This window comes from Polyodon spathula, chromosome 3 (assembly GCF_017654505.1).
Source record: "Polyodon spathula isolate WHYD16114869_AA chromosome 3, ASM1765450v1, whole genome shotgun sequence".
Lineage (NCBI taxonomy): Eukaryota > Metazoa > Chordata > Actinopteri > Acipenseriformes > Polyodontidae > Polyodon > Polyodon spathula.
The window spans coordinates 47,242,784-47,259,787 of NC_054536.1; the positions used below are offsets into that span (position 1 = coordinate 47,242,784).

General features: G+C 40.8%; 1 protein-coding gene across 1 annotated transcript in view; it reads left to right on the forward strand.

The window, feature by feature from the left end:
• spire1a (spire-type actin nucleation factor 1a) overlaps positions 1-17,004 on the forward strand; it is a 245,118-nt gene that overhangs the window by 92,156 nt on the left and 135,958 nt on the right. Inside the window, exons 7-9 of the mRNA XM_041241878.1 lie at positions 3,087-3,208; positions 15,237-15,378; positions 15,770-15,899. Coding sequence (XP_041097812.1) covers positions 3,087-3,208; positions 15,237-15,378; positions 15,770-15,899 — 394 coding nt within the window. The remainder of the gene's footprint in view (positions 1-3,086; positions 3,209-15,236; positions 15,379-15,769; positions 15,900-17,004) is intronic.

The following is a 17,004-nucleotide window of genomic DNA, read 5'->3' on the forward strand; positions in this document are numbered from 1 at the left end:
TGACATCGTGTGTTATTCCAGGGCTCGCAAAATTTTGATAAGAACTTAAGAACACAAGAAAGTTTACAAACGAGAGGAGGCCATTCGGCCCATCTTGCTCGTTTGGTTGTTAGTAGCTTATTGATCCCAGAATCTCATCAAGCAACTTCTTGAAGGATCCCAGGGTGTCTGCTTCAACAACATTACTGAGGAGTTGATTCCAGACCCTCACTATTCTCTGTGTAAAAAAGTGCCTCCTATGTTCTGTTCTGAATGCCCCTCTGTCTAATCTCCATTTGTGACCCCTGGTCCTTGTTTCTTTTTTCAGGCTGAAAAAGTCCCTTGGGTCAACACTGTCAATACCTTTTAGAATTTTGAATGCTTGAATTAGGTCGCCACGTAGTCTTCTTTGTTCAAGACTGAACAGATTCAGTTATTTTAGCCTGTCTGCATATGACATGCCTTTTAAACCCGAAATAATTCTGGTCGCTCTTCTTTGCACTCTTTCTACCCATCCGGGGTTGCAAACGCAGTTTTTTTTCTTTGGACTTGGGTGACAAAGGGACCTGCCAGTATCCCTTAGTTAAGTCTAGTGTGGTTATAAATTTTGCCTTGCCCAGCTTTTCCAACAGCTCATCCACACAAGGCATAGGATATGCATCAAATTTGGCGATTTAATTGGCGAGTCTGAAATCCATGCAAAATCTTACGGTTCAATCGGGTTTTGGGACCATTAACACAGGGCTGCACCAGTCACTGCTCTACTCTTCCTCTATCCTTTATTTCATTTTCAAACTCTTATTTTAGACTCTGGGATCCAGTATGGTTTCTTTTTAATTTTTACGCCTGGGGGAGTTACAATGTGGTGTTCTACTAGATTTGTTCTACCTGGTACCTCGGAAAACACATCAGCATTTCTTTCAACTAGTGCTTTAATCTCCACCTTCTGAGAGGAGGTCAGACCCTCTCCAAGGTTTAATGAAGTAGTATTACTCTGGGGGTGGAAATGTACCCAAATCAGTTTCAACACTCTGCTGTACTGTCCCTACCAATGTTTCTCTTTCTTTCCAAGGTTTTAACAGGTTAATGTGGTAAATTTGGTAGGGTTTTCTCTTTCCAGGTTGAAAAAGCTTGTAATTTACATCCCCCATCCTTTCCACGACCTGGTAGGGGCCCTGCCACTTAGCAAGAAACTTGTCCAGGTTTGAGGGTAACAAGACAAGGACTTTGTCCCCCACCTTAAACTCCCTGGATCCAGACTCCTGTATTGTAATTTTTTTTTTTTTGATTCCCCTGTGCTTTAATTAAATTATCATTAACAATACCACTAACCTTCTCCATTCTATCTTTCATTTTCAGTACATATTCAACCACATTATCCCCTAAAGCGGGCTTTTCTTCCCAAATTTCTCGCGCTATAGCCAGAATACCCCTCGGCTGCCTCCCATATAAAAGTTCAAATGGAAAAAAGTCAGTCGAAACCTGTGGAACCTCCCTTATAGCAAACATCAAATAAGGAAGAAAGACACCCCAATCTTTCCCGTCCTGCTGTATTACCTTTTTTAACATACTTTTAAGAGTTTTATTAAAATGTTCAACAAGCCCGTCTGATTGTGGATGATAAACAGACATATTTAATTTTTTTATACGACACAGACAGCAGACCTCTTTCATTATAGAGACATGAACTGTTTCCCATGATCAGTAAGTATCTCTTTTGGTATACCCACCCTTGCAAACAGGTCTAAGAGTGCCTTAGCTATGGTTTTACTACTGGTGCTTCGTAAATGAATGGTTTCGGGATATCTAGTGGCATAGTCTAGAATTACTGGAATATATTGGTAACCCGCTTTAGATTTTTCCAGGGGACTAACTATATCCATGGCTATTCTTTCAAAAGGAACATTGATCACAGGCAAAGGAATTAGGGGAGCCTGTTTGGGCTTTTGACCCGAGCCCAACTGGCAGTCTGGGCAGGCTTGGCAAAATTGTTCCATCTCTTTTATATACCCCTGGCCAGTAAAACCTTTTTAATATCTTTTCCCTAGTTTTGGTTATCCCTAGATGTCCCCCCCCCCCCCCCCCCCCCCCCCCCCCCCCCCCCAAGTGGCTATGAGACAAGAGCAACACCAACTCTTTAAACTACGTGGGGACCAATTGTTCGACCCGATCTCCCCCAACAGACTTATCTACACGGTAAAGTAAATCATCTTTAATAATAAAATGGTGTACACTGACATCATCCCTGTTTTCCCAGTAACTCTGATTGGTAGTCACAACCCGGCTGTAGGCATACTGTAAATTAGAGTCTGCAGCCTGCTCCTGTTTAAAATCTAAAGGAGAAAGCTGTAAATCTTCACACACTCTAGTCTGAGACGGTTCTAGATCTTGGAGAACTTCTACACTCTCAGTACCTCTGTCGGATCTCTGAGATTGGTCAGTACTTTTCCCAGTCCACTTTCCCCCGGGGAGTCTTTGTGGTTTGGCTTGACCTCTCCGTTTTTGACTACATGATTTACAAGTTTTCCCTGGGTCCCCACATACATCCTGGTCAAAGGGAAACTATTCAGACATTGTGTCAGACTCTGCAGAAGAGGGCGCTGGTTGCTCCTCATTAAAAACCAACACCCCCCTCTCTTGAATTAGTTTGTCAAATTCACAATAGTCACGTCCCATGACCACAGGGTAGGGTAATCTGGCCACCACCCCCATTTTAAGTTTCACCTCTTGTGACCCGGATTTAACCCCTACTAGAGCAGTTGGATAGGACTTAACATCTCCGTGTATGCACACAATCCTTACTTCAGAGTTATCTAACATCTTACAGTATTTAACCAGCCCAGCTGAGACTAAACTTTGGCCACAACCTGCATCCAACAAAGCTAAAGTGTTTTTACCCTCTATTTCTATAGGGATGAGGTCACCTCCAGCACTATAAGTAACTGTAAACAAATTATTTTCCGTACTGACCATGTGACACTCCATTTGCTCTATTTTTTCCCTATGGGGATAGGAGCGGGCTATATGTCCCCAACCATGACATTCGTAACATTGATCCTCGTTAGTATTAAATCTTTTTACATCATCTATTCTTTTTCTTTCCCCAGCCCAAGGTCCCTTCACGGTTCCAGACCGCTCTTCAGCGTCCCCTGACCCAAACTCGGTCTTACTGGAACTTTGCTCATGACGGGGCTTCGGGTTCAGTGATCGCCAGGTCCTTCGGGACGAGGTGGGTGAGACTGGGCGAACAATATCCAGTGCGGCCCTATAATGTTCGACCAAAGTAATTATTTCATCGGCAGATTGTGGATTACCTTGGGCTACCAACCTTCTCAAGTGGGGTGGTAGTTTCCGTAAAAAATGATCCAGGACCAACAGTTCCACAACTCGTGCCGAATTGTTCACCTCAGGCTTTAACCACCTCCTTGCCAGGTGAATCAGGTCAAACAGCTGCGACCTGGGAGCTTTCCCCTCTTCATACCCCCAGCCGTAAAATCTCTGTGCTACAGCGGGGGTTACACCTGCTCTTGCCAGAATCTCTCCTTTTAAAACTTTGTAATCCCCAGCGTCCTTTGGCTCAAGGTCAAAGTACGCTTTTTGTGCTTCTCCACTGAGAAAGGGGGCAATGATGCCTGCCCACTGTTCGACTGAGCCGTCCTCTCAAACGCCAGCAGGTAGGCTTCCACATCATCCGTTGCAGTCATTTTTTGAAGAAAGTGACTGGCTTATACCGGATCCTGAGCCATAGCTGCTGGCTTCCTGGTCGACTGGCACCCAGCTGTGAACCATGGAGCGCCATTCGAGGCGATCTTGTGCGGCTTGTTCTGCAAGAATTCTGTTATTTTCCTGCAGCACAACTGTGACTTGCTGCTGTGCGGCTGTAGCCTGCAGAATTCTCTGAAGAATCTCTTTCATTTGTTTGGGTCTTTATGAAAGCCCCACTTCTGGTACCATATTTAATGAATTTACTGACGTCTACCAGGTTAATGACTTTGTGTGATGTAGAATATTTGAATAAATCCAAGCAAAAGCCATACTTATTATGAAACACGCCGGGGCGTGGCTTTATTTGAAACCAAAACAACTGCACTGATGTTGCAAACAAATCAAAAGAAAGGCCTAAACCCATTTTGGGTCTAACTAAACACTAAAGGTGCCCCATTCTAAACGGGGACAGACTACTCCTGTTTACCCCGAATTACATACGCAAAACTTATTTCTTTTCTTTCTTACTTTTGTTTCTCCGTATTTCGCTGCGTCCACTCAGGCTCTCAGCAGGTTTTCCTCACATTTCCCTTCCCCCTACTGTCTCAACTTTACCACCTTTAACTGCTAAACAATTAAACAATTAAACAATTAGGATAAATTGATGATCACTGCTGACATCAGTATGCTCCCTAGGGTCTTAAAGCCTTCATATATCTTTTCTGACATAATACCTTTTTTTCAACAAAACCTAACATAAACCCAAGTCTGTGATGTAAGCTAACACGTCAATCTGTGAAAAACAATTTACATTAATTTATTAATTATAATTTTACTTTTAAACGCATTACATTATTTCACACTTTGTTTACTACCCAGTTGGTTTGTATTGTCTTCACATTTTATTAGTTTAGTTTAGTTTAGACATTGGTTTTATGTTGGGGAAATATTTTTAAGAAAAATGAAAAACTGAAATATCTTGCTTGCATAACTATTCAACCCCCACACATGGGGATCAGTATTAGGTCCTCTGCTATTCCTAATCTGCATTAATGATTTAGATTCTGGTATAGTAAGCAAACTTGTTAAATTTGCAGACGACACAAAAATAGGAGGAGTGGCAAACACTGTTGCAGCAGCAAAGGTCATTCAAAATGATCCAGACAAGATTCAGAACTGGGCAGACACATGGCAAATGACATTTAATAGAGAAAAGTGTAAGGTACTGCATGCAGGAAATAAAAATATACATTATAAATATCATATGGGAGATACTGAAATTGGAGAAGGAATCTATGAAAAAGACCTAGGAGTTTTTGTTGACTCAGAAATGTCTTCATCTAGACAATGTGGGGAAGCTATAAAAAAGGCCAACAAGATGCTCGGATACATTGTGAAAAGTGTTGAATTTAAATCAAGGGAAGTAATGTTAAAACTGTACAATGCACTAGTAAGACCTCATCTTGAATATTGTGTTCAGTTCTGGTCACCTCGCTATAAAAAAGATATTGCTGCTCTAGAAAGAGTGCAAAGAAGAGCGACCAGAATTATTCTGGGCTTAAAAGGCATGTCATATGCAGACAGGCTAAAAGAATTGAATCTGTTCAGTCTTCAACAAAGAAGACTACGTGGCGACCTAATTCAAACATTCAAAATACTAAAAGGTATTGACAATGTTGACCCAAGGGACTTTTTCGACCTGAAAAAAGAAACAAGGACCAGGGGTCACAAATGGAGATTAGACGAAGGGGCATTCAGAACAGAAAATAGGAGGCACTTTTTTACACAATCGTGAGGGTCTGGAATCAACTCCCCAGTAATGTTGTTGAAGCTGACACTCTGGGATCCTTCAAGAAGCTACTTGATGAGATTCTGGGATCAATAAGCTACTAACAACCAAACAGGCAAGATGGGCCGAATGGCCTCCTCTCGTTTGTAAACTTTCTTATGTAGTACTGATCCCTGTGGTACACCACTGGTTACCTCGCTCCTTTTTAAGGTTTCTCCTCTAATCAGTACTTTCTGTTTTCTACATGTTAACCACTCCCTAATACACGTGCGTGTATTTCCTTAAATCCCTACTGTGTTCCGTTTGATAATTAATCTTTTATGAGGGACTTTGTCAGAAGCTTTCTGGAAATCTAAATAAACCATGTCATGTGCTTTGCAATTATCCATTGTCGATGTTGCATCCTCAAAAAATCAAGCAGGTTAGTTAGACACGATCTCCCTTTCCTAAAACTATGTTGACTGTCTCCCAGGACACTGTTACCATATAGGTAGTTTTCCTTTTTGGATCTTATTATAGATTCCATAAGTTTGCATATAATAGAAATCAGGCTTATTGAGCTGTAGTTACCTGGTTTGGTTTTGTTCCCTTTTTGTGGATCGGTATTACGTTTGCAATTTTCCAGTCTGTCGGTACAACCCCTGTGTCAAGAGACTGTTGCATGATCTTGGTTAGTGGTTTGTAAATAACTTCTTTCATTTCTTTGAGTACTATTGGGAGGATCTCATCCGGCCCAGAGGATTTGTTTATTTTAAGAGCTCTTAGTCCCTTTAACACTTCTGCCTCGGTTATGCTAAAGTTATTTAAAACTGGATAGGAACTGGATCACATGTGGGGCATGTTGTCTGTATCCTCCTTTGTATCGCTTAGACATTTAACCTCCTCTTTGAATGTTTTCTTGCTGTTATAATATTGGAAAAAACATTTCAGAATTGGTTTTATCTCCCTTAGCATTGTTCATTTCTATTTCTCTCTTGGCCTTTCTAACTTCCTTTTTGATTTGCGTTTGCTGTTCCAAGTACTCTTTCTGTGTACTTTGTTTTTGGTCCCTTTTTAAATGCTCTGTGCCTTTTTTCCCTGAATTTGTTTTTTTAATTGATCTATTAAACCATTTTGGATGTAATTGTTCTGAGCCTCTATAATGAAGATGGCTGTAGTGGGTGACGTCAGACCAGAAACAGGAACCAGGAAATAAACAAGAGAGGTGGAGTTGGGTGGAGCTGAGCAATTGGTCTCAGCATTTAGTAATGAACAGACAGAAAATAAAAGGTTGTAAAAACAAAACACACAGGACATGGCACTTTAGCCAAAATACAGAGATCAAACAAAATGGACTAACACTTAAACAAACAGTGGACTAACAGACAAACAAACACTGAATCAAAACAATTATTTACTTTTGTTTTTACTTTCTCCTCTCCACACCCGTTCTCCACTCACCGAACACACAACCCCGAGTGAGTGAAAACATACTGCTTTTATGCAGCTACATTGAGACTCGATTGTTAATCAGTCATTCAATTGGAGTCGTGGTACAACTGCACGTGAATGAATAAAGTGCAATTCCCCGTGCTCGCATGTTATTTACCTGCACGTGAAGTGCTGTGCAATCCTCGTGCCTAAATACAAATATACATTTTAAACAACTTGTGTTCCACAGACCCATTTATATCCCGTGTACCAATGACAGTACACCAACATTAACACGCAACATATAACACTGAAATACACACAGGGGCAGGCAACATTGCCACAGCCACTTGTACTTCATTTAAAAAAAAAAAACAGCCATCCATTTTCTTTGGATGTTTTCTCTATTTTACTCCAGTCTACTTCTGTTAGTCTCTGTTTCATACCTTCATAGTTTGCCTTTCTAAAATTGTAAACCTGAGTTTTAAACATTTACTTTTTGGGATTTAAAAATCACTTCAAATGAGACCATGTTGTGGTTTGAGTTTACCAATGGTTCTCTGACCTCTGTTTTAGTTATTCTGTCTGTTATTTGAAAAGACTAAATCAAGGCATGCCTCCCCTCTAGTTGGTGCCTTGACAAATTATCTCAATTCACCAATTTATTAGTAGGGAAATCCGATTAAATCAACGCCATGTATACCGAGATAACTATCGCATTGCCATGTAAACTCTGTATTCCGATTGCGAAAATCCAATTCTGTGGAATCTGACTGCAGAGAAATCTAATTACTTCATGCCATTAAAAATACTGATTGTCAAATTGTAGAGAGAAATGTCGAGAGGTGAAAAAAATATATAACCTAAAAAAAAAATCCAATAAATTATAACCAACATTGTTATTTAAAAAAAAAAAAGAAAGCAATCAATGAACAGGAAAAAAAAATCTGATGAAATATACAATGCTGAATAAAAGTTTTTTTGGGGATGGTAGAAAAATGAAATTAGATCTAATATAACATTGTAAAATAAGAAAGATGAATACAGGGATTACAAAAATAAGATATTGAGAAATATGTAAAATAGATCAATACTATGCTCAAACTCACTGGCCTAACAGTTTCTTTCCAACCAACTAAACAGAAAAAACAAGTCTGAGATTGTTCATTTCCATGGCAGCTTGCTGAACAATACCAACAATGGTAAGTTTCTTTCGTCAGGCAATTTATGGTGCACACGCAGGCGCTGAAAGTAATATTGAATACAGAAGGCGAAAGGAAAAAGGAAAATAGAACACTATAACAAAACTACAAACAAAAGGTGCTGCTTCTTGCAGCATCCCACAGCCTTGGCTATCCACTGCGGCTCGGGCTTCGGTTATGCTATTCCCTCACTGTCACTCATGGGGTTGTCCAGACTTCCCGAACTAAACTGCTAATGTCGTACTCGGGTATGTAAATAATTCTTTATGGTGGTTGGCTTCCTCCGCCAGGCTTGCTTGTCCCTTTTCTCATTCCAGACACTGGCATTTCTGGTCTGTTTAATCCAGGGTTACGAACCAAGTTCTCACTATCATTTCTCCTATAAGGGCAAGACTGAAGGAAAAGCAAAGAGTCATTTTTATTGGTCGATCATTCCCCAAGACCCGCCTCCCGACCACTCAGACGTGTCACACCCTCACCCAACCTGTCTGTGTCATTGCCATGATTCTGTTGCAGCTTTGGAAAGAAACTATCTTTGGGATCCATCAAAACCCACAGGGTTCTGCCTCACTTGCCACCAGGGCCTCTTCTGAGACCTTTATTAGAATTATGACTCGAATTTGTCTTGCTTTACCCTACTTTTATTCTTATAGCGCGGGCTATACATAAGAAATAGTCTTGAAGCCCAGTTGTTAAACCTTGACAAAGAAAATAAAACAGAATCAATCTGGGTCAGAATAACAGACAAAAATTCAAGGGGCATAATAATAGGAGCATGCTATATAGACCGCCAGATTCAGACGAGTGGGAAAAATAATTCTGTGTCGTCTTCTAACTTATATGAGGTAATTCAAAAATGTAGTAATAGAGGAGCAAAACAATTATATCCCTAAAGTAGACGAATTATATCAAAGGGATAAAAGGAACTTTATAGAGCCAGATTAAAAAGGTGGGTTTAGTTACACAATGACATTAGAATTGCGTTTAGCAAACAGAAGCCAACTAATGGGGGATTTCAACTTCCCCCATATAAAATGGGAAAACTTGGTAGGGAGCTCAACAGACGAAATTGAAATGTTTTTCCAAATGACAGAATAACTAAAAAGAGGTCAGAGAACCATTGGCAAACTCAGACCACAATGGTCTCATTTGGTGGTAAGTAATCTCCCTCCCGACCTGTGAGGGTGCTAAGTAAGGGGAACAGAAACTACCCTGGATTTGTTTGGCCTGACACTTCATTCCTAGGGTTACAGCAAGAGAACATTAAGGAAATCTTAGAGGAAGAAAAAAAAATAGTCATTTAGGTTCCTATCTAGTTTTACGACGCTTCGGTACAGGGGTGGTACCGACAGACTGGAAAATTCCAAACGTTACCGAACCACAAAAAGGGAAACAAAACTAGCAACAAATCGGCCCCGAAAGGAAAACGATGTGGCAGCCGCGAATTGGAGGAGATGGCTGCAATAATTAGATTTGAAAGCTTTTTACAAACAAAAGATTAATTAAAAAACTGAACGCAGTTCAGGGATTCAAGGAAGTGCGTGTACTGGGGGTAGCAAACAGAAAGTACTGACAGAGTAAAAACCTCAGAATGGAGTGTGCAACCAGTGGTGTACCACAGGGACCAGTATAAGCTATTGAATCTACATTAATGATTTAGATTCCGGTATAGTAAGCAAAATTCAAAATTTGCAGACGACACAAAAGTACCAGGAGTGGCAAACACTGTGCAAGCAGCACAGGTCATTCAAAAGGATCTAGACAAGATTCAGATCTGGGCAGGATACATGGCAAATGACATTTAATAGAGAAAAGTGTAAGGTACTGCATACATGAAATAAAAATGGATATTATAAATAGCATATGGGAGATATTGAAATTGGATTAGATTTTGAAAAAGACCTAGGAGTTTTTTGACTCAGAATGTCTATCTAGACAATGTGGTTAATCTATAAAAATGGACAACAAGATGCATTCGTTATATAGTGAAAAGTGTTGAATTTAAATCAAGGGAAGTAATGTTAAAATGTACAATGCACTTGTAAGACCTCATCTTGAATATTGTGTGAGTTCTGGTCACCTCTATAAAAAAGGATTGCTGCTCTAGAAATAGTGCCAAAGCGACCAAAGGGATCCGGGCTTACATGTCCATGATTCTGGCAGCTTTGGACGCAAAGAAATGTGGCGATAATGCACATTCCAAAATCTAAACACTTTTGACAGCCAGAAAAGGTCATTCAAGGACCAGATCTTGACAAGTGGTGATTGCAGAAAGGGGCATTCAATACATGAGACCTTTAATAAGAGTCTGGAAACAAAAAGTTGAAGGTACTGCACCCTTCAAGAAGCTCTTGATGGGATTATTATATGCTAAACTTACGGGGGAGCGACATAATCTAGTAAAGCTCCCTCGCCGACCTGTGAGGGCTTGCCTTACCCTGGATTGCTTGGCCTTCAAGAAACTGCATTTAGGGTTATAAGGAAGTTGTTCATTTGGTTAACAAATCGGCCCCGAAGGAAAACGATGTAACAAGCAGCCGACGAATTGGATTAGGTGGCTTAATGAAAAAGAACCCGGAAGGACTTGAGGGTATGTCTATGAAGTCACAAAAACCTACGAAGTGTCAAGATCCCACTAAGCACTAAAATGTCAGACAAAGAATTGTTGGGTTGCTTACCGTAACCCTGGTTCCCTGAATGTGTGTTGGGTGGGTGGACAACACAGTACGACTAAGACAACGTCGAACTGTTCCTTTGATAGAAACCCCCTAGGTAGTTTTGGGTGTCCCAACCGAGTAACGGGGTCCCCCGAGAAGACTCGGGAAATAATCTTAATCTGAGCTTTAACAGAACGAAATGGGATAAATACGAATTAAAACACAGCAGAAGATTGAATATACTCCTTCGAGAAAAGGTGACCACCAACGACATTATGCTTGGGATATTCCTGCCCATTGGATAGGTCATTCCTGAGCTCTCTATAACAGAGCTGTCGATAGACCCCTTCCTGGGATGACATAGTCATCCCGCCCACCGAGGAATTAAAACAGTTATCCTGAGGAAGCAATTTCTCTTTTTCCCTCAAACCTGTGAGGGTGAACGATGCGACCTTGTGGTTGGTGGTTGTCTTCTCTTTCAGGAAACCAGGGTTACGGTAAGCAACCCAATGTTCCCTTTCATCGAAAACAACGACATTATGTATGGGATAATGTATATGAGAGCCATCACAAGAGAGAAGGAACGGCAGCGTATGAGTTAATGCATCAGAACCAAGTAACCCAAGGGTTAGCGGTGTGAGCTTACACCCTCAAGGACCCTTGTGCCTAATGAAGGCAGGGCAGGATCTACCACATTAAGGCGCTAGCCGCAGTACAAATATCGGGCCCAAGTTTTAGCCAACCCTCTAGTGGAGTGTGCGGCTACCCTCCCATGTGGGGGCAAGCCAGCATCATCATACGCAGTCGAGACTGTGTCCACAGTCTCTATGTCCACCTTGAGATAGGCTGTCCTAGGGTCTGTGTCCCGTGACAGACAAAGAGCTGGTCAGACTGACACAGAGCTCTTGTCCTATCCATGTAGCATCACAATGCCCGCACTGGGCAGGGGAAATTCAATCTCTCATTCTGCATTGAAGCAAACAGATGTGGATGGAAGGACTCCAGTTTCACAGACTGATTAATGTGGAAGGCTGTGATCACTTTGGGGAGGAAAGCAGGGCTGGTGCGCAGAGACACCCTGCTGCCAACCTTCCAAATACGCATGCAGGAGCTGTGCATGGACAGCACCTGCTGACCCACTTAGCGGAGGTGATAGCCACCAGGAAGGCTGTCTTCATAGACAGATACTTCAACCTTATGGAGTGTATGGACTCAAACAGGGCCTTCATGAGAGCGTCCAGTAATCACCGAGTGCCTTTAGGAAATTGGGTAGCCAAGAAATGTGCACGCAGAGACACTGAATCTACGGCGGGCATGGTATGCAGAAATAGCCGCTAAATACACATTCAAAGTGGAAGGTGACTTACCAGCATCAAACAGTTCTTGCAGAAACTTTAACCTGTTAAACCCCTAGCCCCCCACAGGCAATTTCTGCCTGGAGGGCTGTGGCCTTAAATAAATCACATTATCTTCCAAAGTATAGACAGCACAGGCATGGTTCAGGGCTTGAATTCAAGGTAACCCCCTGGCCATTAGGACTAAAACATCAGATTTGATATAAGTCTTACTCAGTACCACACTGGAAGGAGATATATCAAAAAAAAAAAAAACATAAACGTGAAACGCTTTTCATTTGTTTATATTCTATCGTCATTTTTTCACAATGTAGCTCATGAAAAGAGCCAGAGTTTTTTTCCAGTGCTTCCCCAGCATGTCTACTATACTGAATAAAAATTGAAACTGATTGAATAAAGGGATCAGATTCTACATGAGTTTTTACAAAGCTAGGCCCAAACCTCTCCAAAAATAAATATTGTGTAAATCTTTATGGCCGGTCATACACTAGTTTCTTGAGCAAGTTCTAAAACGAAGGTTACCTTCTGGCACCTCACATCTATAGATTGCCACACGAATTAGATTTTGTAATCCTCTTTTTTTTTTTTTTTTTTTTTTTTTTTTTTTTTACTAGTCGGACCTTTCAGAAAGGCGGGGAGCAGTGGTATAGACGGGGAAAGCGTACAAAAACGGTTTGGGCCATTCATGTGCTAGGGCATCAATGCCCAGTGGACCACCTAGCGGTGGAAGGAGTACCACAGGGGGCAGTGTGTTATCTCCGCTGAGGCGAAGATATCGACCTGCGCCCTACTGAATCGTTCCCAAATGCGCTCCACTACCTAAGGGTGGAGTTGCTACTCTGACAGAAGGGGACCCACCCTCGAGAGGAGGTCCATTGCCCAGTTTACCGCTTCGAGAATGTGCGTCACCCACAAAGACAAGTTCCTCTGAGCCCACATCAAATGACTTAAGGCAATATGATGCAACCCCGGGGACCGTAGGTCACCCTTGTGGTTGACATACACCATCACTGTTGTGTTGTCCTTTTGGACCAACACATGCTTACCTCTTAGCACTAGGAGGAAATGGCAGAGAGCAAGGGAGACCAGAGCTCTAGCTTCTTTATGTGCAGGGACATCAAGCGGTCTGACCAGGATCCACAAACTTCTTTGTCTTCCCAGACTGTCCCCCAACCCAAGTTGGAGGCATCTGTCGTCACCACTTGGTGGTTGAAGACCACTCCCATATGTACTCCTTCATGCAGGTGAGAGGTAGGGCTGCCGAGCACACGTGAGACACAGTTAGCAGACGGTGTCTGTCGCACTTGGGATTTAGGTGGAATGCTTTGAGCCAAACTTGTATGAAGCGTATGTGAAGTAGACCCACCTTGCATACCCAAGTACCAAGGGCTATGCGTGCGCCGTGGTACCAAAGCACCGGGGGCCAGCGTTGCAACTGTGCCTACCCTAACTGTCACACACCTGGTCAGCGCATAGCATACCCAAGGGAGACACTAGGCCGTGGCGGAAAGTTGGATGCGGACAGTGAAAACCATGGTAGAAATAGATAGGGGAGAGCAGCCAGAGAGGTCTACTCGACAGCGGGGATGCAGCAAGGCCTAGCCTCGTGGAGGAGAGCAAGACTGGAGGAGTCTCTCAATAGCAGGAATGCAGCAAGGCTTGGCCTCATGGAGGTACTGTGCTCTCTCAAGAAGGAAATAGACAACCACTTGTGAGGGTGATTGTAAAGGCAGTCACTCGCATTACGCAGACAGATAAGAAAGAGTGAGCTTTCAGCACGAATGCAAGGGAAATACAGTATGACTCAAGAAGCTCTTTTCTGTCAACACACTCAGGTAAACACAGGTCTTACAGTACTGTCTTGAGAAGGAAAAAGGGAAATTACTTCCTCAGGATGATGGCTTTAATCCGTCATCGTCATCCCAGGAAGGGGCCTATCATCAGCTTTGGTATAGAGAGCTCAGTAATTACCTACCCAACGGGCAGGCATATGCCATACATAATGTTGTTGGTGGTCATCTTCAAATTGAAAGGGAATAAATGTTGATTTTTTTTACGGAAAAACTACTGAAGAATGGTATGAACATGAATTTCCTGAACCAGACAAAATACCAATAATTAATTTCTTTAAAAGAAAAACTGCACAGTAAAATAATGGAACCAGAATTGAATCAATTTGAACTTGACCAAGACAAAATAACACACTATTCTGCCAGACCTGGAGAAGGTCTGACCTGCTGTTTTCACCTGTAGCAGCGTCCCTTCTGGAAGTACAACAGTCATCAGTATCTGGCAATGTTCAAATGAACCTTTATTAAAAATCACTGATCTATAAAGTTTCATTCAATTTATTTATATATTTTATTATGTATATCAATTAATGAAATAGTAAGTTAGCATGTAATATGGTAGATTAATATAATTGATATACAGAAATAATTTACTTAATACACACTCTTAAACAAATGTTTTTCGCTTTTCACTGGAACTATTTTCTAGTGTGTAATGTATTTACTGTTGGAATTTTTTTTTTTTTGCTGTGTCAATTTAAAATGTAAATAAATCTGATAGTTTTGTCATTGTTTTATAATAACATTAAGGCACTGCAGAGGATGGGTTGACGTGATGTGTAACATCTTTTGTGTGTGGTTATATCAACCCATCCCCTGTCGTGCCCTAGTGCTTCATCATCATTGTTGGACAAAAGCTAATCACATTAATATCTATATACAAGTAAGAATATAAAAATGATTCTTGCAATTTTACTGTTTGACATAGCTGGTTTTATAAATTGATATAAAAAAGTTAAAGAAAAAATAAATTACTGCACTTTATCCAAACAATCATTTATTCAATTTATAAATCGCTAGAATATGCAATTAAAAAGAAGTATTATTTGGCACAGTCCTACAAATGCCCTTTGTAAATTTCTATTACAGAGGGTTTAGGGTTTTTAATTCAAATAAGTGATATTCACTGAAATATAAATATGGAACAAAGTTTATTAACTGAATTAACCATATGTAAGGAGAGTTTTGTTATTATTATTATAGTAATCATAATATTGCTAGTGTTTCAGACAATTGCATGTTTCTGTTTGTATTTTCATAGTTTTTAACAATGTGTTGGTTAACTGAACATTGTCGAAGAAGGCTACAGGTAAGAGAGTGTTATTTGTCATATCTCAATTGCAGGTCAATCGAGATATCCCTCCCAAGTTAAAAAAGAGTGCACATGAAATTATTCTGGACTTCATACGATCTCGGCCCCCATTGAATCCAGTAAGTGCAAGATTCCACATTGGTGTGTGCGTATTAAAGTTGGATTTGCATTTGAGGCTTGGGTGTTGCATTGAAACACCTCGAGTGTAATTATAAGGCCAAATTAAAGGCTGGGACTTTATCCAGTCAGTAACTCACTATGTTTACATATTATTCTGGAAAAGAGCGAGCTGTTTAATTTTGAATTAGTATTGAGAGTTTATATAGTTTGTATAATTTAATGAAAATGTGTGATGGGTTTAGCTTTCATGGATCTACTCACAATCATTATCTTTCACATAGCAGCCCTGTCTCTAGCACTAACCATGAAATACCATGAAAAAAAAAATTGTAATACCAGTAGATATGTATGTAGGTGTCAGAGCTTCCTAACCTTTTGTGTTGTGTTCAGGTTACTGCTAGGAAACTGAAACCCATTCCCTGGCGTCCCAGAAGTCTACATGAGAGGATTCTGGAAGAGATCAAAGCTGAGAGGAAACTGCGGCCTGTCTCCCCTGATGAGATTAGAAGAAGCAGACAAGGTAAATTCCTGGATAGAAAGGTCATAAAGAGAATTTACTATATAAAGTATATCTATCATAAACGTGCATTCTACCAATATAATGTTAGTATATGTACTGTACAGCATACTGTAACATTGGACCTGATTTATCTGTAGTATGCTACCTTTAATTAAAAGGTTTTAACCAACTGTCTTGTTAGAATTTTCTTTTTATTAATTCCTTTGGGCGCAGGATTACTGGTGTATACTGTACATATCAAATGATTAAGAAGTTACATTTCCTGCATTTTAATGTAAGGTATGTAAGGTTCAGCTCAGGAACTCAGTTGTTTTAAGAGATTGGAAAATATAATTAATCCGATATATAATTTCCAAATACTGTATTCGCTTTGTTCTGCATAACTTTCGCAACAGGAAGCTTTATAATAACAGGTGGGAGTAAAAAATATGTTAAACAAAATATATATGCAGGTCTAGTAGGAGACAGATGCATAAAAGCGGCACCAACATCACAGTGTACCTCTGTGAATTCCACTGCCATGATCAATGTCTATGCGTCAGTTTGTTGGGTGGGGAACTGCATGCAGGACAACATCAGGGGAAGTGTACAGGGTTTCGAAATTAGCACCCGCCCACACGCCAAATGTGGGTTAATTTGGTATATGGCGGATATATTTCACGTACAGTACCGGTCAAAAGTTTGAGTACACTTGCTGGAAACTAGGTTTTTTTCATAATTGACAATGTTTTACGTCGTATACGTTTCTGTAAATACTTGAAAATGAAAACACATGTTGCAATATACAAAACAAAACACAAGGAGTATCAAAGCAATGTTCAAGAAAATTGAAAATTTTCTCTAAATCTTGGATTCCTCAAAATAACCACCCTTTGCCTTAATAACAGCCTCAAAAACACGAGGCATTCAGTTTCAGCAGGAACTTACCCAACATGTCTTCCCAGCTCTTCTGCAGCATTTCCCAGAGATGTAGGGCACTTGTGGGTAGCTTTGCTTTGACTCTTCTGTCCAGTTTGTCCCATACAAGTTCTGTGGGATTTTGGTCTGGAGACTGGGCAGGTCAGGTCATTAGATTGAGTTGTCCTTCACTTTCCTTCTTCGCCAG